The sequence below is a fragment of the Triturus cristatus genome, chromosome 4_2 (genome assembly GCF_964204655.1).
Source record: "Triturus cristatus chromosome 4_2, aTriCri1.1, whole genome shotgun sequence".
Classification (NCBI taxonomy): domain Eukaryota; kingdom Metazoa; phylum Chordata; class Amphibia; order Caudata; family Salamandridae; genus Triturus; species Triturus cristatus.
Genome location: NC_140586.1, coordinates 231,854,533 through 231,882,193, shown reverse-complemented (window position 1 = coordinate 231,882,193; position 27,661 = coordinate 231,854,533). Strand labels below are relative to the sequence as shown.

At 48.7% G+C, this 27,661-nt stretch overlaps 1 protein-coding gene across 2 annotated transcripts in view; it reads left to right on the top strand.

Annotated features, from left to right (window-relative positions):
* Window positions 1–27,661, top strand: part of TMPRSS6 (transmembrane serine protease 6) — a 220,698-nt gene that overhangs the window by 40,254 nt on the left and 152,783 nt on the right. For both annotated transcript variants that reach the window (XM_085601346.1, XM_085601345.1), the window contains one exon: window positions 26,137–26,318. In XM_085601346.1, the coding sequence (XP_085457472.1) occupies window positions 26,137–26,318 (182 nt within the window). The remainder of the gene's footprint in view (window positions 1–26,136; window positions 26,319–27,661) is intronic.

The window sequence follows — 27,661 nt, the reverse complement described above, 5'->3', positions numbered from 1 at the left end:
ACTAAAGGTAACTGTTGCAGCACAGCTCTAATTATACTGCGTGTAGAAAGATAATGACACCAGCTCTCTCTCCTGGTAGAGATCTGGCATAATCTAAACAATTAAGAAACAGTTTTCGGATAAGCAGAGATGGCATGATATAAGCAAAGTAAATTAAAGACATTTGTTATTGTTCTCACAATGCTGACACATTGCATGCAAAATAAATCTAAACTTAAGAAGATTCAGGACTGCTTTTTTCTCAACAGATGTTACTTACCTCTGTGCTCTAAGATCAACAAAAGTAGAGGCAGACTATGTTGCACGTTTATATAAATAACATAATGTGTATTTCCCTGTTTAAAAACTTTATGACTCAGGATGTCTTCTGCAAAAACCTCTGCCAATCCAAACTGTTCTATAAGAGAACGTGAAGCATGTGCTCAGATTCTTTCGTGTATACCTTCCTAGAGACCGAGGGCCTTATTTACAAGAAGGTAACGCAGTGCAGCAATGCAAGTCATTTGGCTGCGCCACGCTGCGTCACTTTCAAAGCACAGGGATGCGTCATATTTACAACAATATGTTGCATCCCTGTGCTTTTCCCTGTGCTGGTGCACAATTGTCTGCCATGCGCCATGGTACAAGGGTGTCTGTGTTTTAGGGGAGATTGTTTTAAGCAGCAAGGGACACCTTCCTGCACAAAAACAATCAAATGAGGTGTTTTCCTCTTTCTATCTGTGCTGCAGAATGCAGCACGCATAAAAAGAAAAACAAGCATTGGCATAGCCAATAGGTCTCGCTTTTGGGACCTTATAAGTATTTAGTTATGCAGCACAATATCCTTTGTGCAACAACATCAACTGTTGCATGGCTAAACACTTATAAGGTCCCAAAAGAGAGACCTATTGGCTATGCCAATGCTTGTTTCCTTGGTCACAGCTGTGCTTCATGCGCTCTTCCTCCGGTCCTCACTCAGGCTTTCACAATAATTAGATGGTTATGCTAACACAATCATCTGTCGTGCCAGAAGTTCTTTTAGGTTTCTGTATAAGCCAGGAGATATCACCTATAGAGCAGTGCTTCCCATTCTATTTAGAACCGCAAACCTTCACGACCCACCTCGCTTTAGTGAGCTTGAGGTGGGAGACTTTTTAATGTAACTACAGTGTTGTTTTGATAGCACACTCATTTACAGGCAGCACGGTCTCCAGTGAAATGGACACTAAATGTGTGCAGACATAGTTTTACTGATAAAACTATCGCACACAAATCTGTAGAACTAGTTTCAGTGGATATCTATCATTTGTGCATCTCCAAATAAATCGTCGTTTTGATGCTATTAAAATCTTTGTTTCCGTAACACACTTCAGAATTACAAAAAAAATAGCTTATTTTGCTTTTCTAACTGTTGAATGTGTACACTTCACTTTTTACAGGTGTTTACATTGTTGTTACAAAAGACATCTTTCCTTTCACTCTTTCTCTACCACAGCAAGATTGTCACATAATCAGCTACTTATCTCACTGCAAAGTGAGGAATTTGTAAACACCAACCCTCATGTTAAAAAACATAAGCAGCAATTTGTCAGAAGACCTAGCCTTACATTCGATCTGTCTCTGAAGTGCAGGTAATATGACAAGATAAAGACCGAATTTAAAAACTTCTTTATTTATTGCTTAGACCTTTGGCACCCACATAGCTGCCAAGGTTTCAGATGTTTGGCATTTTCATAATTTCAGTGTAATTGAGTGACATTCAATGACTGATTGACACTCGCGAGCTAAATGAAGTGATGAAGACAAGAAAACAAGCATTTACAATGCAATGGTCTCGGCAATATTATAGGTAGAGCTATTGGTATTGCTCATTATTTTTTTATTATTTTTGTATCCCTAAATAAATGGCATTTTGTCATTTCTATTGGCATTAGCTTTTTTTGCATATGTGATACTTATTGCATTAGCAGAGAGAGAGTGAGGTAGTGAGATAGAGAGTGAGGTAGTGAGATAGAGAGTGAGGTAGTGAGAGAGAGTGAGGTAGATAGAGAGTGAGGTAGTGAGATAGAGAGTGAGGTAGTGAAAGAGTGAGGTAGTGAGAGGGATGTTGTGAGGTAGTGATATATAAGCATAGAGTGATGTTGTGATGTAGTGAGATAGAGAGAGAGGTAGTGAAAGAGAGAGTGAAAGTGAGTTAGTGAGATAGAGAGTGATTGAGGTAGTGAGTGAGAGAGAGTGAAGTTGTGAGCTAGAGAGTGAGGTAGTGATGTTTTGAGAGAGAGAAGTTGTGAGATAGTGAGGTAGTGAGATAGATAGTTACTGAGGGGCATTAGTACCACCGGGTAGAATCATTTGCTTCTGGAACACTATGTACAGTATTTCATTGTGCCCGAATCATGTAAAATAAAGTTACTATTTTAAAAAGAATGCGCATTGGCTAGATATTGAATTATTAACCGGTATTGGTTGTTTATGGTGACCTTGTTCTCCAACCTCACACCACCTCCCAGACTAAGCTTGCAACTGCTTGGCTTCACTAACCTGAGGGCCAAGTGCTAAAGGGCTCAGTTTGGGATCCCGCAGTAAGAAGCCGCCCCAGGACACTAGTACTAAAAGGCTCTCAAACTCTGATTGAAACAACCGAAGCTCACTAACCTTAACGACGTTGGGACTCCAGAACCAGGCCCATAGAAGACAAGTGTTTAACAGGGCAGAGAGAGACGACTGGGATGGGCTCATTTAATGGCTTCTGCTCAAGGCCTACGGACATCCCGGGGCAGGTACCTGCCCGTGCACCGCACACAGGGCAAACTGGGGTGACAGGTAGGGTTATTCAGTGCCTACAGGTCAACATCTGGGGACAGCCCGGTGCAGGTACCTGCCCGTGCACTGCACACAAGTGGGGTGTCAGGGGGGGGATTATTCACTGGCGGCAGGGATCATTCACTGGCGGCAGGGATCATTCACTGGCGGCAGGGATCATTCACTGGCGGCAGGTCAACACCTACAGACACCCCAGTACAGGTACCTGCCCGTGCACTGCACACAGGGTAGTTAAGGAGTAGTTTACTGGCTACAGGTCAACACCTGCGGACACCCCGGTGCAGTTACCCGCCCGTGCACTGCACACAGTTCTCCGCCGCCCTGTCTCCCTCATCCTCCATCTCTCTGCAGGCCCCTCATGCTCTCTCGACTTTCATGGTTGGCTAAAAACAAAACCGATCGTGACGTTTGTACCTGTGGAATGCAAACAGTTCATCATTCTACACAATGGCGTGCAGTGGACAGGAGAGGGCTGGGGATTCCACGTGGTGTCTAGGCGGTTCCGAGCAGCAGGACGCCTGCCCACAGCCCTGCTCCTGCGTCGTCCGCTACACCGTGACGGCTCTCTGAAATCTGAGCCCTTGCGAGACATACGGACCCCAAACGTATCCTGCACGGGGCGGTGGATAGCACGGACTTTGGTTACCGCCGCCCCGTCATTTGTATTGGTGAGCCCGTATCTGGATCATCTCCTGAACACGGTGACCCCGCCTGCTATAATTCCCATTGCGCAGCTATAGACCGGTCCCGGGGGCCTACCGCTGGTCAGTTCAGCACCCTCTAGGCATCACTCTGTCGCGGCAACACTCAGCTTAGCGAGGCACTTCCCATTGGGCACCCCAGCACCACCATCTCTGCAGCGCCTGGTCCGGAGCGTGGCGCCTGGCTTCTGTGATACTGGCTCGCCGTTACCATGAACCCTGCTGCCCCACGACAGACTGCTACCTGAGGATTGCTATTAGACGGGATCGGGGAATATCTTCAAGGCATTAGAGTAGGCGCCGCTGCTGGTTCTCGCGCCCTCCTACAGTAGCGGCGTGGTCTGTGGCCTACCTACAACATTGCCCTCGCCCTACTCGGCCCCGTGCCAACCAACTTGACGGTGAGCATCGTTGTTGTCATACAGCCTGCTGTCTACCTTCCCACCCGCTTTGACTCACTTGGCGCTATTTTACGCTCCTGGTCGGCTCACCATTGAGGCGCCTGCACCCAGTGACGGCGATTCAGCCTTGCGGAGGGATAATCATTCGCACTCTACACCCAACAGCACGCCTCCAACTGCAATATTAAGCACACGTTCCTCCTTCAGATACAACGCCCCGCCTTAGCAAATAAGCTGCCTGCATGTGAATGGTTAATGGATGCAACTCGCATCCCCTACTACTTAGGGAGCGGCCATGGTACAATGGAGCGAGGGAGAGGCGTCTGCGGGGGAAACACCCCCCACCCTTTCTGTGGGGGGGGCGGGCGCATGTGCGTGTCGGTATACCAGCTTTCAGTTTTGTCCCCAAGACACGCCGAAGTACTGGACCCACAACATACACATATGTGCAAACAGGCCTCGCCGGCTGTAATCGCCCCTGGCAGCTGCCTGTCTGTCTGTCCGCCGATAGCGGCATATTTTGCATAGTTTCATTCCGATTCTCACGCTGTTACACTCTTGTTAAGCACCCATCAGAAACGAGCTCAAGAAAACAAAGACGGTCCAGCAGACAAGTGAAAATGTGTGCGCGGCCTCACAAGGATTCTCGAGTCTGCTGGCGGTAACATTACCAGGGTTGGCTGCGGCACAAGAGCGACATAATCCTATTACAGGGATTCAGAGGAAGCTGCAGGGGTCCGAGCTGTGTATTGGAAGGGTTTCCGGTGGGGGTATTAGTCTGAATTTGAAACTGGAAAGTTCCTTGGGAAAGAGCCGAAAAGTGAAGGTTTGGTAGAGTGAATGGACCTGACAAGCACACCCCTGCCTTTCTCCGAGGCGAAGCAGAAATGCCTCGGAGAAACGCAGCGTCGGTTTCGGATTCGGGGGCGTGTTTCTTTTTCTCTCCTCTTGCCATTGGCTGGAGGAGAGAAAAACACGCCCTGCGAAAAGCAACGAAAAAACACGCCCCCCGATCCGAAAAAGACGGGCCTTCAATGGAGTGACTGACCTTTTCTCCAGTGGCTGGCCAGCATTCAAGAGGCCAGCCAATGGAGAACAGGGGAGAAGAGGGGCGGGTGCAAGCCCCTCTTCTCCAAGTCATTAAATCTCCGGACTTCCGGTCTGCCGACCGGATGGTCCCGAGACCTAAACAAAGATTTGAAAATACCCCATTGGTGTTATATGAAGCTTAGTGCTCATGTTTGCTCAAATGTACTTCCACCAAGGTAGTGCTGATATGTCTCAAGCAGTCTGTACCTTGCTTTCCTGGCTGAGAGGCAGCAAAAGCAGGTATATGGCCTCTGTACGGTGTATTCAAGCCCTGGTTTCAATTAGTGCGGTTAGAAGTGGTACTTGGGCCACCATGTTTATAAATTCTTGCTTACTGCTGGTGCACCCCACAAACTGACGGTCGGTCCAGGCAGCAAGGTAGCAGCCGTGGTCTCAGCTGCTAGGAGTCCTTATTAGCGTCACTGACTGCTTGAGCCGCCCAGTCCACAGCGGCACCACACAAGTGCAGCCTGAGAAGAGCAGTGAGCTGCAGGCTAATGTCTTAAAACAAAATATTTTCAAGAAGTCGGTCGCATTACAGACCTGAGTGACTGAGCTGTCGGCCATGATGGCAAGTCTCCAGCAGCCCTATGCAGTGGCAGGGCATCATGAGAGCGGCACAGTGGTGGGCTGCTGAACAACTTAGAAACCAAACTGCCGCCCAATACTGACTTATGTCCTGACTCTGCAAATGAATGGACAATGTTTGCCACGTGACATGAATGCCGCTGCAGTCAGTGAGCGCAGCTGAGCGCAGCCTGGCCGGCGCGAGTGGACCCATGCATGCGATTTCATGAAAACCTTATAAGTACAAATTCAACAGTAGTTCACTGCAGTGTGGTTGCACACTATGGCCGCCAGAGCAGCACGAGGTCCGTCATACTTTGCGCATAGTGCAATAGCGATGTTCCCGTTTACCGCTTGTCAGCAACTTAAGAGGGCGCCATAAGGTCGGGCATTGCTAAAGTTAAAAAACAGACTCTTCAATCTGTTTTAAAACAAGCTTTGACCGCGCGTGTGCCTCGCGCTCAAAGTTGAAAAAATAAATTTAAAAAAAGCTGTGAGACGTGCTCTGTGGTGGGGGAGGGGGAGGGGCATTGAAGTGAGGCGCGCGCGCTTGGCCGAGTGAGAGGAAAGCCACATGGCGCCTCTGCTCGTGCCTGTGCACGTGAACGCAGGCAAAATGCCAGCAAAAGGCGTGCGGTCGCACTTTTAAAAGCCCCGTTTACTAAATGTCTCGCTTGAGACAGCGCATGCGCTGGCTCAGGCAAGACGCAAAATTCGAGGAGAGAAATATAGGTATTTCTCCTCGCTGGGCCCCCTTACGCCTCCCCTGGGGAGGCGTAGGATTCTGACACATTCCCAGGTTTACGAGATTTTGGGAACACCCACAGCAACACCTATGGCACACCCATTTCACGCAAAGTGTTGAGTGAAAAGGGGCTGTATTTACAAGGCCACGAAAAGAAAAACAAATATTTGAAATTACCCCATTGGTGCTATATGAAGCTTAGTGCTAATGTTTGCTCAAATGTACTTGCACTGAGGTAGTGCTGATATGTCTCAAGCAGTCTGTACCTTGCTGTCCTGGCTGAGAGGCAGCAAAAGCAGGTACATGGCCTCTGTACGGTGTACTCAAGCCCTGGTTTCAATTAGTGCGGTTAGAAGTGGTACTTGGGCCACCATGTTTATAAATTCTTGCTTACTGCTGGTGCACCCCACAAACTGACGGTCAGTCCAGGCTGCGAGGTAGCAGCCGCGGTCTCAGCTGCTAGGAGTCCTTATTAGCGTCACCGACTGCTTGAGCTGCCCAGTCCGCAGCGGCACCACACCAGTGCGGCCTGAGAAGAGCAGTGAGCTGCAGGCTAATGTCGTAAAACAAAATATTTTCAAGAAGTCGGTCGCATTACAGACCTGAGTGACTGAGCTGTCGGCCATGATGGCAAGTCTCCAGCAGCCCTATCCAGTGGCAGGGCATCATGAGAGAGGCACAGTGGTGGGCTGCTGAACAACTTAGAAACTGAACTGCCGCCCACTACTGACTTATGTCCTGACTCTGCAAATGAATGGACAATGTTTGTCACGTGACATGAATGCCGCTGCAGTCAGTGAGCGCAGCTGAGCGCAGCCTGGCCGGCGCGAGTTGACCCATGCATGCGATTTCATGAAAACGTTATAAGTACAAATTCAACAGTAGTTCACTGCAGTGTGGTTGCACACTATGGCCGCCAGAGCAGCACGAGGTCCGTCATACTTTGCTCATAGTGCAATAGCGATGTTCCCGTTTACCGCTTGTCAGCAACTTAAGAGGGCGCCATAAGGTCGGGCATTGCTAAAGTTAAAAAACAGACTCTTCAATCAGTTTTAAAACAAGCATTGACCGCGCGCGCGCCTCACGCTCAAAGTTGAAAAAATAATTTTTTTTAAATGCTGCGAGACGCGCTCTGTGGTGGGGGGAGGGGCATTGAAGTGAGGCGCGCGCGCTTAGCTGAGCGAGAGGAAAGCCATATGGCGCCTCTGCTCGTGCCTGTGCACGTGAATGCAGGCAAAATGCCAGCCAAAAGCGTGCTGTCGCACTTTTAAAAGCCCCGTTTACTAAATGTCTCGCTTGAGACAGCGCATGTGCTGGCTCAGGCGAGACCTACAAAACGAGGAGAGAAATATAGGTATTTCTCCTCGCTGGGCCCCCTTACGCCTCCCCTGGGGAGGCATGGGATTCTGACACATTCCCAGGTTTACGAGATGTTGGGAACACCCACAGCAACACCCATGGCACACCCATTTCACGCAAAGTGCTGAGTGAAAAGGGGCCGTATTTACAAGGCCACGAAAAGCCACGCAGGGTGGCTTTACGTAGCCTTGTAATTATGGAGCAGCACACTGCGCCGCCGGTGCGCCAAAAAAAGGGATGCACCGGCGGTGCAAGGGGGTCGTAAATGTGCCCCAAAGGACTCTGCTGCCTAATGTGAAAGAAGTAAAACACATAAGCTCCATATGCTACAATGAAACGTTTTCTGCCACCAAACTATAGATATAAGCAAGGGTGTGGAAGTGAATTAGGTAGATGGAGGATGACCTGGACAACTTCACAATACACACAATCAGAAACAGGTTGAGTCGTCTGCAAATACTGAAACCCCAAATACTAAGGCTATTAATTTTAGCTCATGTCACCTGTATTAAAGGACATGCAGCTTGGGCAGGTAGCGAACCATTTACTCTGTCATGGTGAAGGCGCAGGCAGAGAAGGTTCCACAGGCCCCGTGGCGTGTCTGGGGAGTCATGTCTCTCTGAGCCACTGGGCAAATGGTGAGCAGGCTGTGGAACTCCACTGATCTCCCTTCATAGAGTAGTCAGTCATAAGGTGCCAAACATTAGTGTCGTGCAGATAGGGTTTCATTTGACACAGTGGGTAGAGCTGGAACTAGGCAGTGTGTTTTTTTGGGTGATGTTTTATTTGATGGTAGATAGCTCTTAATATGGAAACCAAATCACTTGCTGCAGGGGATGTAAGAGGTGGAGAAAACTTTAGAATTCTCTGTGAATTGCACCGGTCAATTTCTCTACTGCCATCACAAACAGCCAGGGAAAGTTGCATTCAAAAATGTAAAAATATTTAAAAAAATGTTTGTAGGCATTTTTTAAGCGAAACATACACAAAGTGCATACTATGGAGAGACCTACCTCTTGTTGCTTCTGAGGATTTAGGGATTCAAAGTGGCGAACTAAAGAAGTGGAATCGTACTTTTTCCACAGCTGTCGTAGTACCTCAAACTACCTACCAGTGTGCTGCAATCAGGGTGAGGCGGGCAAGAGGGTAATAGTACAGACCTTAATACAGCCAATATATTGATATTGGCTGTATTAAGGTTTAGATGCTCACCATCTAGGTTTGTATGAGGGAGTCGTGTCATCGGATGCAACAGTGTCCTCTGCAGGGAAGCTTCTGGTGTAGTTGGTTATCATCAGCTTACAGCTTGGTATAAATTCATAGTCTGCCTAGTAAAACCCCCAAGCCCTGCATGTAGAGATTAGAGACAATGGGGAACAGGATTAGCGGAACTCGACATGGGTGGGTCAGGGATCTGGAGGGTTCCATTTACAGGAGCCATTGTGTATTGATTTGAATGAAACTGTGCTTGTTTTGTGTCCTTCCTTTGTGTACAGTGGGTACAAAGGGTGCTGCTGCGAACTCTAAAATGGTGAGGGGAGAAGGTCATCAGTTGAGGATCCTTAGGGGGTTTAGCGTGGATTCTCCTGACAGGGGTTTTATGAAAAAGTAACCATGAGTAACACGCTATTATTTCCTGAGTTTAGGGCAGAGGTTGAGTTTTTGATGGAGGGTAGAAATTAGTTTATTTGGGGAGAATGGAAACGCGCTATGATTTAAGGTGGTGTTGATAGTAACCTAGGGTAAAGCCTTCCTTGACTAGTGTCTTGTTGATCAGTGTCCTTCTCATAGTTGAAGACTTCAAGGGAAGAGAGATTGTTTTTGAGGCCCTGATGGGTGAGTGTGTTCCATGAAGCCTATTTGCATATGTTATTAGTTGTGGGGCATTGTGGAGGCAGTCATAAAGTATAATCTCATTATTTTGTAAGCAAACACAACTTATTAAAGCACCTTATTAACTTCTATAAAAGTTAGGATTGTAACCTGTTAACTTTGCTATCTTTTTAACAAACAGTGGCAGCATGTTAAAAGCATAATGTTATTAATGACTCTAATAAACAATGACAGTTTAAAAAAAAAATGCATACATTTGATCCGTACCTTTGCTTTGAGGTACAATTCCTTTTTAGATTGTCAGACATACATTTCACACCATTTGAAGACTGTGTTAAAAAGTTTAAACATTATTTTTAATATTTTTTTAAATAGAGAATTTAATTTATGATCATGTTTTTACATTTTACAGAAATAAATCAAAAAATGTGTGTTGTTTAGTCCTCATTGTCAGCTGCTTGTCAAGTAAAGGTTTCAACTTACAAAAGGAAAATCCCGTGTGAATGAAGTGACATTTTTGTTGAAAATATATGTTCATAGCATGTGTTGCAAACTCACATGTTCTGCATCCTCCTGCCACCTGGGTGTTGGGTGCAGATGTTTGCAAGTTTATTTTCATCAAAGCCAGTCTTATAGGTCAGAAGATACACTATGACGCTTCTTTTAGTTGGCAATGCATGTGGGCACCGACAACATGTGTTTTTTCCCGGTATCGGGTTTGACATGTATTACTGGGGCTCTGAGTTTTGTCACATTTTTCAAACTTTCGCTCAGGCCCACGCGGGGAAATTAGATTCTCATTATGGGGGAAATGCTCCCCGTTCTGTTTGACGACAGCCTCTGGAGACCAACTTAACCATCAACTCCTGACCTTTGGTCTTCAGTCCCTCTTCGGGGCCACATGCCCATCATCTTCGATGATTTCTCTGCAGAGAATGCACTTAGGGTAATTGAATGGATGCCATTCCTAAAATGTCACCAGTGCCACATGCAATACCCATGTCCTAATCACCACAAATTGTGCAACCTCTGATACTCCCCCAACCACAATGGCACTACGTGCCAGACCTGTCTGACATTCCATCCGAATAAGACCCTCCAGTATTGACAAGAAGGAAGGTGGGCTTACCAGAAGATGCAGGGACAAGCCTTTTTTTGATGACACCCCTGACATCTTCGGCCTGGCTCTACATCAAAAAATGTGAGGACACCTGGCCGCGGGTATTCAGCCACATCAACCGTCGGCACCATCACCCACACCAAGCCTCTGAGGGGGCTTTATGGAGAAGTATCAAGCCATGCCATAAACCACACATCCTTCGGGGCTTCCTCAGCCTTTAGCCTCCAGTTGGCACCAAACAAAGGCTTTGGAGCCCATGCCGCTCCCAGCTCTGGTCATCGGCCGTCGAGCTCCAAGTTCTTCTAAAAGCCTTGAGGAGCATTAATTCTGAAGACATCCTTGATGCCGGCAAAGAGGCCAAGCTCGATCCCGAAGATATCCTTGACTCCAAGATTGGCAACAGCACTGAAACAACCGTTGACACCAGTGATTCCATTGGCAGTGGTTTCTGACTACTCAGTGCAACCGTTCTTACAGATATTGCAGGAGAAGTTGGATGCTAAGCACAAGTGAATGTTCTTACATCCCTAGCTGGGAAAAATCTCTACAAAGATCCCTCTGACAACGCCTTTGGAGATTTTGCTTCGAAAGAGGAAACCAACTTTCCAGGAGCAGATAGCTTTGGATGCCTCTCGAGCTCCTGAACTCAGATGACACAAGGACATGGGAACCAGCCCTCTCCCCTGTGTTTCACTTACTCCTCCTCTTCTACCAACATCAACACTTCCACCTCATCCACCACCAACACCACCTCCCAGGTCACCACTTTCATTGCCTCCGCACTCGCGAGAGGGGCCCCCCACTCCTCTTATGGGGAAGGCAGCCCCTTCGGCCCTGCCTACCCTTTCAAGGAACCATTTGACCTGGTACCCACAGATGGCCCAAGGGATGACCACAATGTTAATTCCCTACTGGGATCCAGACCTGGACCATTACCCTGTGAGGCCTTCTCCCCGAACGGCACCACAGCATACCACAGGGTGGGCATCCAAAGTGGATATGGATGTCCTCCATGAGGAAGATGATTTCCTCGTCCGATGTCAATGCTCCCGGGGCATCCGGCTGCGCTGTCCCCATTCTCATCCCCGACTCTGAAGTGTAGCTGGAGGGGGGTTCATCCGATGCTGACTCCAGCTCAGACTGGAGCCATACCCTCCAGGCCAGAGCCTGAGTTCTATTCCTTTGGGCTAAGACTTGGGGAATATTGGGTCGGGCCACTAGACCCTGAAGAATACCAGACCCTAGACGCCAGCATGGGCTGGTGTGGGAATTTGGTGGATGACAGTGGACGGAACACCTTTCTAGATACTGCCATTGTCTCTCCTCCTACTGTGGCCACGGAGGAGGGAGCATCTTTCACTATGGTGGTGAGAAGTGCGGCCGGTGTCCTGAAGCTTAGCCTGCCCTCAGTGGCAGTCAGGACTAACAACTTGACAGAGGTGCTTCAGCTGAGGGTGAACCCATCAGAACCTCATCTCCCATTTAATGAAGTCCTTATGGACCTCCTGCTTGGGACCTCGTCCAAACTCTGCATAGGGGCTCCTGTGAACAGGACAATTCCCCGCCGCCGATGTCCTGCCCCATGGGACCCCAGTTTCCTCATGCAACACCACCCCAGAGAGCTTGGTGGCCCAAGCATCCACTTCCCTTGTAAATCCTGATGCATTCCCTAACACCCCACTGGATAGGGAATCCAAGAGGCTGGACACCTTAGGCAAGAAAATGTTTTCTTCCACCAGCCTGGCACTCTGGTCATTGATCACTGCGTGCCGTTACTCCCATGCACTCATGAGATTATGTTGCGCAGGTGCTGCCCATGTACCTGGAGAAGGCCCGCGCTATACTCTCCCAAACTATGGCAGACGGGAGAGATTCAGCGAAGTTCACGATCCAATGTGGGCTGAACAGGACCGACTCGCTAGGCAGAGCGGTTTCATCGTCAGTGGCTTTACGGCACTGCATCTGGCTGTGGACAACTGGCTTTTCAGGGGCTGTCTAAGCTTTGCTTATGGAAATGCTCTTTATAGGCTCCCATCTCTTTGGAGACAAGGGGGACTTAGTGCTGGAGTGCTTCAAGTATAGCAAAACTACAGCCAGCTCCTAGGGCCTTTCAGTGCCCCCGCCAACCCCAGTCCGCCTTTCACTCCTTTTGTGACCATGGAAAGGGCTTCCAGCTGTGTCTTTACATGCCCAGCCACAATGGCAAGCAAGCCTACCATCTTCTGCATGGCTGAGGATGAAGTGTCCACAGACCCATCCAGAGGTCGGGACAGTCCACCACCCCCTCGGAAGCCGCATCCTGCAAACACCTTTATTACGCCCTCCAGCGATCATAGACACTCAGTGGGAGGCAGGATACGCCATCACCTGTCTCTCTGGTGGTCGAGAACATCAGATTGCTGGGTTCATCAGATTGTCCTAAGGGGTTATTCCCTCCCCTTTGTGATGACCCCTCCACCCATGTCACCCACTTATGACAGGCTTACGGAGGACCATCTCTCCTTACTCCATTAGGCAGTCATGGCTCTCTTGGCCAAGGGAGCCAAACAGAGTGTACCAAGACCACAAGTATGCCGTGGTTGTTATTCCCGCTACTTTCTGGTGCCCAAAAAGGACTCAGGTCTTCATCCTATTCTAGAACTTCATCCTCGCAATTTCTTCCTCAAAAAGGAGAAATTAAAAATCCTCACGCTCGCTCAAGCCTGTCTGCTCTGGACCCTGAGACTGGATGGTAGTGTTGGACTTGCAAGACACATATTTTCACATCCCCGTCCTGCCTGCTTTCAGGCATTACCTGCAGTTTAAGGTAGGCCATGAGCACCTTCAGTTTGCCGTGCTCCCTTTTGGCCTTGCCAGCATCCCTCGGGTGTTGACCAAAGTGATGGTGGTGGTTGCCGCTCATCTGCGACGGTCTGGGTTACCAGTCTTCCTCTATCTCGATGATTGACTGTTGAAGGTGTGCTTGCCCCAGACAGTTGTTGTAGGAGAGTAGGGTCTGCTATCCTATGGTCACCCCAAATTTTTGCTTTTTGCTTCACTGGTTTTTGACATATTGAGGCTGTGGGCCTGCCAATCAGACCCCCAGCCTGCTGTTCTCTCTACTAAATTAAAACTATGCACCCTAGGTGCATAACCAATTGGAAGTGGATCACCCTGTTAGCCCCTGTACCAGTGTACACTAGGTACCCAGGGCATTGGTGTATCCAAGGCCTGCCAGGGGCTGAAGCATGTATTATGCCACCCCCGGCTTGGCCTAACAAATTTGACACAACTGGCTGATCACTCAGCTGGGGTAAGTTGGAGTAACCACCTCTTACTTAGGTGTAGTATACCTATACCTAACCTTAAATGGGACACCTGGTAACCTATAAGTCACTCCTATGGCAGGCCTTAACAATCCTGAAGGCAGAGTGCTTGGTTCCATGTGAGATGGTGCTCTGGCATGAGCTGAGCCTGTCTGCAGTGGTCGGAACAACTTCCTTCTACTGTTTCCAGATATCGTCATACCATATACTCTTAAGTGCATTATGAACCTCGCGGTTAAATGCTAACTTTGGTTTGGCTTTATCAAAACATGTCGAGTAAGGTGTCATACGAATTGGAATACTAACCCCTCGCCAATTCTGGCGACGGGGTTAGCATTCCACCCTTCTAGAGGGACACGACATGTGCAGTACCTGAAACCCGGGTAAAATCAGACATAGCCTCAGCTCCACAAAATGGATGCTGCCACCACAGACACAAGTCTGCCCTCCTGCTGCTGGGAGTCCTTCCAGCTTGGGAGGTGTGGACAAAGGGTTTCCTGCCAGGGGAGGTGCATGCACCACCCCAGACAGGATTTTGTGTATTGGTCAGATAGGGCTTGAAAGAAACCAGACATGCCTGAGGCTCACAAGGAGCCTCGGTGCATATGCCAGTTCAATCCGGTCCTGGGGCACGCCAGTCCCGGGCCTGGGGCGAGCTGGACAAAGGATTGGGGGTGTAACCACCCCCCTTCCTGGTCCCACCCTTAGGGAGGGACCTAGCAGGTAGTCCGGCCCCTAGAATCCGCTTAAAGGTAGGAGCTGTGTCCTAAGACTTCAGACATCCTGGAATCAACTTGAAACTAAGAAGAAGACGGGAACTTCGACGCTCTGCCGCACAGAGGACTGAAGCCTATCTCCCCTGTGGTCAGGGAGTGACCACCTTGCTAACGCAAGCACCATCCAGCGAATCAACGTCTGCTTTGCCGCCGCCTCCCGCAGGAGCCCGAGCCCAGAGACCAACAAGACCTGGACCTCCAGACCTCTCACCGCCCGATCCACAGTCCCTGAGAAGAGGAGACCCGTGGAGGCACCGAGACACGTGGAGCCAGCCATCTTGAAAAGACCACGACAAGCTGCAAGCGCAACAACTGAGGCTCCCTCCAAGTTGTGCTTTGGGATCTGAGAAGCCCAACACCCGAGCAGCATCTGCACCAAAGGTGAGCCCTCCAGCATCTCCACGATCTGCGTGGGGCCCTTCTGTATTTTGCCACTCGACGCGCCTAACCGGTTGCTGGCCCGCTGGCTAGTGGCCATCTTGGCGACGAACTTCAAGAAATACACCGCTGGTCTGGTTGCTCCAGACTGGCCCTTGCTCCCCTCCAAAGGAGCAGTCCCTCTGACCTTGCTGGTCAGAGCCATCAGCTTATTTCGTTTTCCACAACAATTGCTTTTGCCAAGGCTTGTTTGCTTCGACCAAGTCGCCGACACCGCCGACAGCGAGAGCCTGCGTGGGACAGCTCGTGAACCGACTCCTGGACGTCGTCGACCTTCAGGGACCACGTGGCTGCAGAGACAAGCTACACCTTCCTTCCTGTTTGCACCCGACATCGCCTGGTACCCACCTGGTGCCACGCTGGTCACTGGCTAGTGACTGTGAACACTGTCCCCTCTGCTTACAGGTCTTCAACATCTCTGATCCACTCTTGGATCCACCGCATCTCTTCCGGACCGACCGCCTGCAGCATCTTTGTCTTCAGGCTCCATTGAACAGATAGAAGAAACCCGACGCACTTCGACGCCTATGCACCCGCTTCCTGTGGGTGAGGTAAAGCTGGCACTCCGGTGCCCAAGTGTAGAGTATCATCTCTAGTGTCTTTTTTTCCAATCTTGAGTTCATAGTCCATCCGGAAGATTCCTTTTGCAGTAACTTTGTACTTTTTACGCACCCATTGAAAACCTATGGGAGCACGCGTGTGACTATTTGCTCTGCACACGCCACCCGTGGACCTCCTGGTCACTAACTGAAGTTAGCTCCTTGTAGGCCCAGCGATTCTAGAGGCCCTAGGCCTTTTCCCTTTTCTGTCCGTGGTACTTATACCACTATTTTAGTATATGGTTTGAGCGGCCACCAGGGCCTATCCATATAAAGTGCAACTTCTGTGTATTCTACTGTAATCTTGTTTGACGATTTGTGCTCCTGTGCTCATAAAGAGACTAGGGGTTACTTTGAGAAATAAATACATATATATTTTGAATATATATCTGTGTGGTGTCCTTTCATTGGTATAAAAGGGGGTTGTATTTGGTAAAACAGCTTGCTTAACACGTTTCACGAGTTTAGCCTCAAAGACTGCTTAGCCTACGCTACCACTAGGGCAGCTAGTCCGAAAAGGTTGACTTACAACCACACCATAAGGGTTGCTTGGCATGGTACAAGGTGGTCACTTTAACTAGTGAACATCATATACCAGGCCAACTTCTCACAGTTGTCTCCCACCTTAAGACTATGGCAGAACTCCTGCACGCGCTGGGGTTCACTATCAACTTGCCAACATCACCCCTGACTCCTTTCTTAGACGCCCCCTTTCATCGGAGCTGTTCTGAACACGGTGCAGGTTCGGCTTATGCTCACGAACGAAGAGTCTAGGATATTCAGGCTATGATACTGATGTTTCAGCCTCTATCCTGGGTTTCAATGAAACTGACTCTGAGGCTGCTGCCTCATGGCATCCTGCGTATGACACAAGCACGCTGGTATGTGTGGGATCTGCTGTGGGACCTGAGGTTCCAGTGATCGCAGCATCAAGGAAATCTCTCCGACATGGTCCAGATCTCAGCGAGAACTGAAATAGATGTGCGGTGTTGGTTAATAAACCGTGATTGCGTCTGTGGCAGACCCCTCTCCTTTCCCACACCAGATATGATAATAGTGACAGATGCGTCACTCAGTGGCGTAACGAAAGTTTAAGGGACCCCCCTGCAATGTACACAGAGGGGCCACCACTCCGCATTTTATCCAGAGGCCTCAGACCATAGTTCTGTTCTGAGGGGGCCACCCGCACCGCGGGGGATGCGGGGGCCTGTGTTACGCCCCTGGCGTCACTCCTGGAATGGGACAACCATCTGGGAGAGGTGGAGATCAGTGGCCTCTGGTGGAATCCAGACACCACACCAACCTACTGGAGCTCCGGGTGATCCGGCTGGCATTGAACGCCTTTCTACCCTCCAAGGGAAGGCTTGTGCAGATGTTTATTGACACCACCACTGCCATGTGGTACTGCAACAAACAGAGTGGGAAGGGGTCATGGACAATCTGTCAGGAAGCCGTGCACCTCTGGGCATGGCTGGAACGACAGGGCATATCCTTGGTGGTTCAACACCTGGCTGGCTCTCTGAACGCCAGGTTGGACAAACTCAGCCACAGATGCCCAGCAGATCACAAATGGCATTTCCATTCGGAGGAGGCGCAAGGTCACTTTCAATAGCGAGGAGAACCTTGGTTAGATCTGCTTGCCACCTATGGGAAAGTACACTGTCAGCAGTTTTGCAAGCTGGAGTTTCCAAGGCATCTCTAGCTCAGGAATGCTTTTCATCTCGAGTGAAGCTGAGGCCTCCTATAAGCCTTTGTACCTATATCACTCCTATCCAGAGTTTTCAGGAAGTTCAGGAATGACCGGGCCCAAGTTATCCTTGTGGCTTTGGAGTGGGCTCAGAGAGTCTGGTATCCCAAGCTGTTGAGCATGACCATCGGTCCTCCAATCAGGCTGCCTCTTCGGTAGGATCTTCTGTTGCAGCTACAGGGGAGGGTTACAAACCCGAACCTGTCGATGCACCACCTTCTTGCATGGAAATTGAGTGGTAACAGTTGACGGTTTTTGACCTTCCACCCGAAGTCTGCAGTGTTATCTTGGCAGCCAAGCCTCCCTTTACAAGACAGTATATACCTGCCATAGGGGCAAGTTTGTGGCATGGTGGGTAGAGAAACAGATTGACCTTCTTTCTGCTGTCCTTCTGTTTATTCTTTCTCTTGTCCAGCAGGGCTCTGCTTTGGGCACCTTAATGGGCTATCTTTCTACTATCTCAGCCTTTCTGCAGTGGCCAGATCAGCCTTCCCTGTTCAAATCCCCTGTTGTAAATAGGTTTTTGAAAGATCTGGTTGGCTGAAGGCATGCCCCCATTTGCTGTATAAGCCGTGCTTACTATTGGATAGCTTAGCACTGAACAGTCACTCCGCACCACTACTCCATGCATCGGGTATCAGCCAGTCCATAAGGCACACTCTTACATATGCACTCAGCACCCTAATGTGGTGCCACTGGTACCCAGCAGGTATATGGTTCACCCTCTGCAGACTCCATTGCCCAAGCCTCCCTCCACCTTCAAGTTCATACCCCCAGATGGAAGATAACCAGCCCGACTCTCACTGGGCCACACACAGCCAAAGTCACACTTAGTCTGGGCCCTCGGGAAGCAGGTGGGAATATGTAACAGTTTTAATTAGGAGGTAGACGTAAACAAGGGAGAGGTTAGCAGCCACTCAGGAAGTTCACCCACAGGTCTCAAAACACAAAGGAGTCACACAGTTTTTGACCCGCTCACGAACTGTCTCGAAAGCGTTTCTTCAACCAAGTCAATTTCTCTCACTACTACCTACCGCCAAGATGTCTTCAGGAGGGGCCAGGTGTGGAGATGACAGTTGGCACATCACGATGAGAGTCAACAAGGGAACAACCGATGAATGGGGAGTAACATAAGGGAGCTTCTCTGTAGAATGAGGCAACCTGATTGGTACATAATGATCCGGGTCATGACCAGGGGATCCGGGCAGAGCAACCAGGCACTTCAGATTTCAAACACGATGAGTTGCAAATTCTGCGCCTCCCTAGTGAGGAGGCACAATGACTGGTGCACGTTGAGTTGGGTTGCACCAAACAATTCCAGTCACACACACAGCAAAAAGCTGCAATTCCGTACCTCTCTGGAAATGAGGCACAATGCTGGGTGCACGATAATACAGGTTGCACCAGACCAGTCCAGTCACACACAAACAGGCACAAGTTCAGCCGAGCCACATGAGGTAGAATGAGGCACAACTCTGGGTATGCACCAACCTCCGAGTGTTGCACGCTGTGAATCAGGCACCGCATGCAATGAGCATGCCGTCAGCCTGTCGCAGGAGAGAAATGCAGCATGATCGACGAAACTGGCCATGAGGGGTTTCGCATCCAGTGAATCCACTCACCGTCACTAGACACTTATGAGTGTCATGGTCGCACAGTACAGGAACCACATGCCTCAGATGTGGGCACATTTATGGGGCTCTGCACTTGGCAATCCAGTCTACAGACACATGTCTTAAGTCCACGCTCACACCATGCTACCAGTTTGGATTTAGTAACAGAGGTGGACACTTGAGAGGGCACCCATCTCCAGATGTCACAGGTAGATGGTATAGGTCCCTCAGGGGAGATCTTTGATGTTCCTGAGATCTCCGGAAGAAAAGGAGCCCAAGCGTCAGGCCCTTGGAGAGCACACTTCAGGGTGCCACACTTCAGCAGGTCCTCAGACCAGGTCAGTCTCCATTTGGACCGTTATCCTCCATGTGCCAAACAGAGTCCTCTGACAATGTGCACCACGCAGTTCAGGTACTCTTGTCCCACATCACCACAAGCATATCTCCCCCTTTTCTGGAGGATGGCACCAGTTATACTGTCGTGTGTCGTAGATGTCTAGGTGGTGTAGGGATTTTCCCTTTGAACAACAGAGGTCTCCCCTAAATTGTAGGCCTGTCTGTCGTGGGGCCTTGGAATACAATTCTTAATCTTTAGTGGGGCCATGATCCAACCCCTAGAGGCTATGTGTCCCAACCTCTATCTTCCGTCTATCCCATTCAGCCCTCTAATGGCAGAGGTCTGCCGTTCCCATGGCTGTTTCCCATATTAACTTATGGGTAGAGAAGGCCTCATAGGTAGTAAAATCACCGATAGCTATTCCTTGCTACCTGGGTGCACATGCGCACCCCGACCTGCGATGGAAGGATGGACACATAGTTCCAGCACCAGTGGTGCCAGTGCACCCACCTGAGTCTGCACAGCAGACTGAACATGGGTTTAACCAATACGTGTGTCTGTGCGCATGCACTAACCTGTGTTGTGAGGCAGCACATGCAATCACAGGCTCCATATGTGTCGGTGCACACTCACAGTGGTCTACCCTGGCAAGCTGCTGATGTGTTTAACCACGACAGATGCTAGTGTGCACCCACCTGTCTGCAATGACAGATTTGTCCTATGTTTCAGAACATGGAATCAGTGCCATTTCCCAACACAGGCAGGAAGGGCATTTGCAGTTTTATGTGGCACGGACAGGCCGGGCACATAGCTTACCCAGGTTAGTGTGCACCACCACCCTGCTTGGCCCGGTGGACACCCTCATCGGTATAGTTAAACACTCCCGGCTACGACAGTGGACCAGGCACCCTGCTGCTAGCACCATGGATGCAAACGCTCAGATGCAAGTCTGCACCGGCAGGCCTGATCCGGAGATTAGAACTCTGAGGTTGCCAGTGTACGCTCATCAGCCCACGATGGCAGGCCTATCCACCATACCATAGGTGTCAGGGCACATCCTTCAGCCTGCCAATACAGGTGGGACACCTATCCAAAAGAGCATCAGGAACGGTGCACACACCTCAGTATACATTGGCAGACTAGCCATGTTCCTGAACAACGTGTCAGTGCCTCTTCCTAACCAGTGTAGGAAGGCGCATACACTTCTCTACACCTTTGACACTGAGGATGTGTGGAAAGCCCTGAGGCCACACTAGAGATTCAGTAACCCCCCAGGAGTATCCATGGGGAGAGCCAAATGCTAAGGAGGGGAAGACTCATTGGGATGTTCCTCACTACCTGGGGAAGGAAGATCCATTTGTGCCCACCCGGTCTTCAGCATACCCCCCTCCCCACCCCAGTGCCTGTCAGGGCTTACGTGGGGGGGGGGTGCCCTCATGATATGGGACAACCCACTCCAGATTGGTAGAGGTGTAAGTGATGCCAACTTAGGCAGGGGTGCCCTGCAGGCCTGCCATGGCAGACCTGGTATAGGGTTGACGGCTATCCGTTGGTGGCACATTCAGTGCTACGTGCCACTACTTAGGCCATGCCGTACCCACCCTGGGTATGTGGTGAACCTGTTTACAGGGCGCACCGAGGTACAGCACCAAAACCCCATCGTATCCACACCCCCAATCGAATTTTGGCGAGGAAGACGGGCACACGAACCTTCCCTCTGCAGTGCAGGGGGAAGGTGGCCAGTTTCCTATGATTATGCAGAGAAAGTCGGCAAAGACTAGGAGGAAAAAGTGAAAGGTTTTGGGGTCATTTCCCCTTAGTAGGCCATGTTCAACAGTCTGCAGCACATATTTCCACCTTCACCCTTCATACCTCAGTGGGACTTCAAACTAATACTCACCTTTCTGATGTGCACAACTGTCCTCTCAGGCTCCTTACCATCAAGACTGCCTTCCTAGTGGCAAAAATATTTGCCCAGAGGGTTAGTGAGCTTCAGGCTTTATCATCTAAACCTCTATACCTAAGCATCTTCCCAAACAACCTGGTTCTTTGAACCTCATCCTCCCTTCTGTCGAAGATTGTCACTCCCTTTCATGTAGGCCAATCCATCACACTGACTACCTTTTTCACTCTGCCGCATCCCTCTAAGGAAGAGCAGCGACTCCATTGACTGGACCCAGAAAGAGCATTGTTGTTCTATCTTGACCGCACAAAAGAGTTCCAGGTGGAAGACCAACTCTTTGTGAGGAATGCCAGAGCCAAGAAAGGGATTGAACTGTGCTCTTTATTAAAATCTGTTATTCATTGGCCAAGAAGCCACCCCCAGAGGGTTTGCATGTTCATTCCACCAGAGCAAAGGCTACGACCACTGCATTAGCATGTGGAGTCCTGACCTGGACATCTGTCAAGCAGCAATATGAACCTCTCTGCACATGTTCACTAAGCACTATTGCTTGGACATCAGGTCCATCGGGACCGGCACTTTGCCTGTTTGGTCTAGCAGGACTTTTTGGTGTGAAATAGTTTTGCAGACCCTAGTTTTCCACACTAGTGGGCAGTGTTGTTTGTGGCTCCGCGTGCCTGGTGTGGTAAGATGTGAAAAAAAACTGATGCTCTAGGGTAGCACCTGTATATGTTATTTTGTTATGTTATGTTATTTTTATTTGTATCGCGCACAGCTGCCCCAGTAAAGGGGCGTCCTGGCGCTTTGAGAAGGTGAACACAACACAGCACTAAAAGCGGAAAAAAGGAGACGAAACACAACAGATAAACTAAACAAATAAAAAGGTCTTGATAGCCCATCTAAACTGAAGGAGCTCATCGATGGCCCGGATTTGTGGAGGAAGAGAATTCCACCAACTCGCTGCCAGGACTCGAAAGGAGCGGCCACCAATTCTGCTCAACTTAAAAGCGGGACCACTGCTAAGTTCTGGCCTAGCGATCTAAGAGTGCGAGAGGGGACATAGGGGATCAGCAATTTCTCCAAGATTTGTGGGGGAGTACCCTTTAGGATTTTAAATGCAAAGCAGAGAACCTTAAATCTAATCCTCTGCTGCACAGGGAGCCAGTGGAGAGAGCGCAGAGTATTGGACACCGAGCATCGCCTAGGCAGACCTGTCACCAGTCGGGCCGCAGCGTTTTGAACCCGCTGGAGCCGCAGAAATTCTGACTGGTTTATCCCCGCCAGTAGGGAGCTGGCATAATCCAGCCTGGACAGCACTGATGCTTGGACCACCAGTTGTCTTGTGGGTGCATCAAAGAATTTGAGGATGGGTCGAAGTCCTCTGATGATGCCATAGCAAGAAGCCGCCACCTTCTTGGTATGACAGATGAAACTCAGAGAAGGATCAAGCCACACCCCCAAGTTTTTTATCTCTGCCGCTGGGAGGGGAGTCACACCCAACTCCGAAGGCCACCATTTGTCATCCCACAAAGCCACCTGTTTACCAACCACCATAATCTCCGTCTTCTTGGTGTTTAACTGGAGACAGTTGGAATTCATCCAGTTAGCCACTTCCCGCAGACCATCACAGAACCTGGGAGCCTCCAGGTCTGAGTCCCCACTCAGTGTGACCGCCAGCTGCGTGTCATCGTCAATTCCAGCAGGGACAACACCACGCTGAGCTGAAGGTCGCCACCTACTGGTGCACCTGGTGCACAGGGGTTCTGCCCTGTAAAAATTTCTAGATCCAGTCTGACACCTGAGGATAATTCTAAAGTAAGGAATCTGCGGCTAGATAGAGTCTCTACCAAATAAGGCATTACTGAAGGTAAGTAACGTGTTCTTCAGGTTCATAAGGATAGGGTAGTACTCAGAACTAACCCAAATAACTCCCCAAAGTTGTTTCTCCTTTCCAACTTAATCAAACTATAGAGCTCACAGTCTTTTTCCTTCAACCAGACTCTATAGCAGAAAGGGCCCTTCGCAGCCTAATTGTCAAACGACCTCTTGTTTACCACATGACAGTACCCAATCCTTACACAAAGCTGACTAATTGTTCATAGCCTTTGCAAAACCACACAAGGGCCAACCCATATCTAAAGCAGGCATTGCATGATGGATAGTCAGCAAGAACAAGAAGAGCACTCTGCTTTAAAAAAGCAGCAACCATGGCTTTTCTAGGGAATATCACATTCGCTGACATATGTATAGCAGATACTTTGCCAACCCAATGTACTTTCACTAAACATTATTGTATGGATAACTTAGCCAGACAACTGCCACTAGGCCAAATGGTCCTCAGGACTCTACTTCAGACTTCTGCATCATCCCCACACTAGCCAATTGTAAGGAAGTACTGCCTTACATTCAATGCAGAGCATGTGTATCTACAACAGCACATGCTAGGAGCTGAAAATGTTACTTACCCTGTAAGTATCTGTTTGTAGATTGTAGTACTATAGATTCACATGCTCATACCCTCTTTACTTAAAGTTGGCGGCTATGATCACAGCTATCGTCCTTTAATAATTAATTCCCATAATCAATGCACATGTTCACCATACTCTCTTTAATCACCACTCCATTGTATTCCTACCCACTGTCCGAAAACAAATCTATCATGGAGTCGGTGACTGAAAGACTTTCTTAGAAGAAAAACAACTTGGAATGGAAATGTCCGAGCCCAACACTAGATGGCAAGAGGATGCAGAGCATGTGAATCTACTTCACTACACGATCTGAGCAGAAGCTTACAGGGTAAGTCACATTTTTATTTTCCTGCAAGGTCAGAATGACCAAACACACAGTTTCACTTGTAAGTATTCCACCCAACTCTATTGCTATGATGCTTTATGTTAAGGCTAGGCCTTCTCCAATCAAATGAAAAATCTAATCCCACTTCATGCTTCAAGGTAAGGAGGGTTGCGGTCCAGCTTTCCGGGATATCCACAGCAGATACATTTACACACAAAGAATCAGAATCTAAAACCTAAGCACTGATTACCATGAAAATATAGCAGGGATCTGTTCATTCAGAATCCGTTCTTGGGTTAGATAACTTTATAACTCTACATTGAATGATTTTATTAAAAAGATGAAGACAGGTTCAGGACACTTTGAGTAATCTTCTGCTTTTGCGGCTATACAACAAAAAAAAACATGACGCATTGGTAATAAAGAAGTGCCACAGAAGCCTGTGCAGCCCCTTCTGGAATACAGATCCCACTGGTGCACATATAGCGATTCTAAGGTGATGTCCCCTCATTAGCATAGGAGGGTGGCCCTATGCTAATGATGGAAACACTTTGCATGTGCCTCCGATCTTTATTATGAATTCAGGTGCAGAGGCAAAGAGACGATCAGGAGGTGCACCACAAAAGAAATGACACCCAATGGGCTGCGCAAAGGGGAAAATGGGTTCCAAGAGCCCCCCAGACAATCCACTGCAGGCGAGTGCAGTCACTTACTGCCCCACCTGCTGGGGGTTCTCTGCCCCCTTTCAGATGCAGGGTGGCTGCCACCGACTTTGCAAAAGACGAATTGGGTGCATCAAATAGCCAGTCGGCCTTTCACCATTGAGCTGCCCTCAGGGTTGGCGCAAGTTTGTGACTGCCCTGGCAGCAGTGCATTATCTATAATAGGCCACACTGACCAGGTCTGTGCCCGGATCATCCATTTAAAATTGCACTGTGGCACTGATTAGGGCATGCACCCTGCATAAAATAAGGCCCCTGGTGTCAGATGCATTGTGTTTTCCCAAATTAAGTCCATGGGTCACCCACCTCCATGGTCACAAGCTTAGCTTACCTTAGTCCTACACATACCTATAAGATAGCTCATTGAGTTGAGCACCCACTGAAAAATTGTTTAGGTAAGTGTCTTGTGACAGGTATGTATAACAGTAGGGCCTAAACAGCCCCTCTCCATTTTGAGATTGAGAAAAGCGAGCATCATTACGTTGGGTGGTAAGAACACCTAACCTTTAAAATCCAATGAGAGATGAATAGGTTTATGACTTGCTCAGTATACATCATTTATGATATACTTTGCATCACACTTTGTCCACCAGAGGGTCATATTAACACATTGTATGCGCTTTCATTCATTCCTGCGCAGATTAAAATTACCTCATATAGGATCCCTGGCTGTGCTGTTTATGCGCCCTAATGTATATGCTTCCAACTGCCATCTTATGTCCCCATGGTGTCTATTCTCCTTTTCCTCTTTACTGTTCCCTTTCTCTGCTTCCTGCTCTTTCTGTTTTCTTTGCTCCTTGCCCTCTGTGTCTCTTTGGTCCCATGGCCTTGAATCTTCACGCCTAGTACCCTGTTCTGTCAGCTTCTGGCTCTTTCTAACTTTTGTTCTCCCTCTGCCACATGGTCTCTATGCTCCACCTGCTGCTCCCCGTGTTTCCTTCACTTCCTGTCCTCTTTGTTCCTTCCCTTCTTTGTCACTCTGCCCCCTTGTCCCTTGGGTCTCTGTGCTCCACCTCTTGCCCTTCCTGGCCTCAATGAGGCTTACTCTCTGTGCCTACATGGTATCTTTGTTTCAGGTCTCTGTGCTCTCTGCATCCCATGCACTCTTGATTGTTATGCCCCCTGACTTAAACTGACTGTCCTCCTGGCTGTCTCTCCTTGCTCCCATCATTGCTTTCTGACCCCTATGTCTTGATCTATATAGTCTTTGCGTTCAGTGCACTTTATGCACCTGCCCTTTATTCTCTTGTTAACAACACAACTTGACTTTTTGTCTCCTCCCCCAGGGAGGGGAGCCTGAATGCTTTCTTCTGGATACAACTCCTGGTGGCAGAGCACCAGCTGACAGAGCTGACACCGAAGGCAGTGAACCTCACCCTGTCAGAAGCTCTTCACGCAAGTGCCAATGGAACCGGGAACTTTCACTCAGCGGAGTACACCATTGATCCCTACTCCTTGGTGACACTGGGTACGTGACGCCCACACCTATGCCTTGTTCACCTTGGGCATCTAGCTCTGCTGAAGCTGGGGGGGTAGCACAGAATCCCTACTATTTGCCTACATCGGATGCTTGTCACTGATATCTAGTCACAAGGGTATGAAGCACTATCACCTTGGTCTTTTATAGTTACATGGCACTCATTTCTGTGTCTAGCTCACATTAGCTATGCAGCATCAACTTTACATGCTGGTGGGTGTGACTTTTGAGTTGCAGGGAGGTAGCGGGAGTATGATTTATTTATTTATTTGGAGGTTTTATAAAAGTGCTGGATATCCGTTTTTGGTTACTTCAGAGAACAGACTTTCTTGAGAGGAAAGTTTTTTTTTCCAAGGTACAGATGGGACGTTGAAACTCCCTATGATGTCGGTAAATTGACTTAGACATCATTGACCATACGAGGAAAAGGTCCTTCAGTGTATGGTCTGTATAAATGTGCATGCGTTTTGAAAATAATATACATTGTACATGCTAATAGGCAGTTTATTACAATCAGCAGTGAAAACGAAGGTCCTGAAAAAAGCCAAAGGACCTTTGAGGCAGTTTTATTGGCTGAAACATGTCGACCGAATAGACACCTGGGATCATTAAAATCCTAAAAGTGTCACCAATCTGATTTTTAATCTAGACCCTAAACCTACGTCATTAAATATTTGTTTTAGGTTTCGGGGGTTATTTTAACTCACCCACACTCTCTGTCTTCACTCACAGTTACATAGTACTCAGCTTACAAACATGTTGAGTCCACTCACACATCTTATATGTGTGAGTGAGGGTCCAATGATGAAGCAAGCCATGGGTGGTACCTGTGGTTGAGGACCCTAATAATATATATACATATACATTCATCCGAATACGTACTCAAAAAAACTCTTTTTAGATTCAAATACAGATAAGTCACGTACATAGGTCTGAGACACATGTAAGGTGAGCACCGATTTACCTTGGTGCCGTTACTTACCGGTCTCGGATACACTAAATGCATGCGCTTTTATGAGACTTAAGGTATCTCTTTTCCTAGGGGCATATTATCAAGAAACGGCGTTAAAATAATAATGATAAAAATGATAATATGCCCTTGGCAATTCCCATAGAAGCCCATGTTCTGGTGTCAACATGGGCTTCTATGGGAATTCTCTGCGGCATATTATCAAGCCCATTATCGCCGCTTTAGCGGCAGTTTTCTGCCGCTAAAGCGGCGATAATTTTAACGCCGTGCTTCATAATATGCCCCCTAGTTTGTTGAAGTCTGACAATATACCTACACTACCATAGAGGTTTCATTATCTTTTTGGTTCTTACCAAAGTTTACC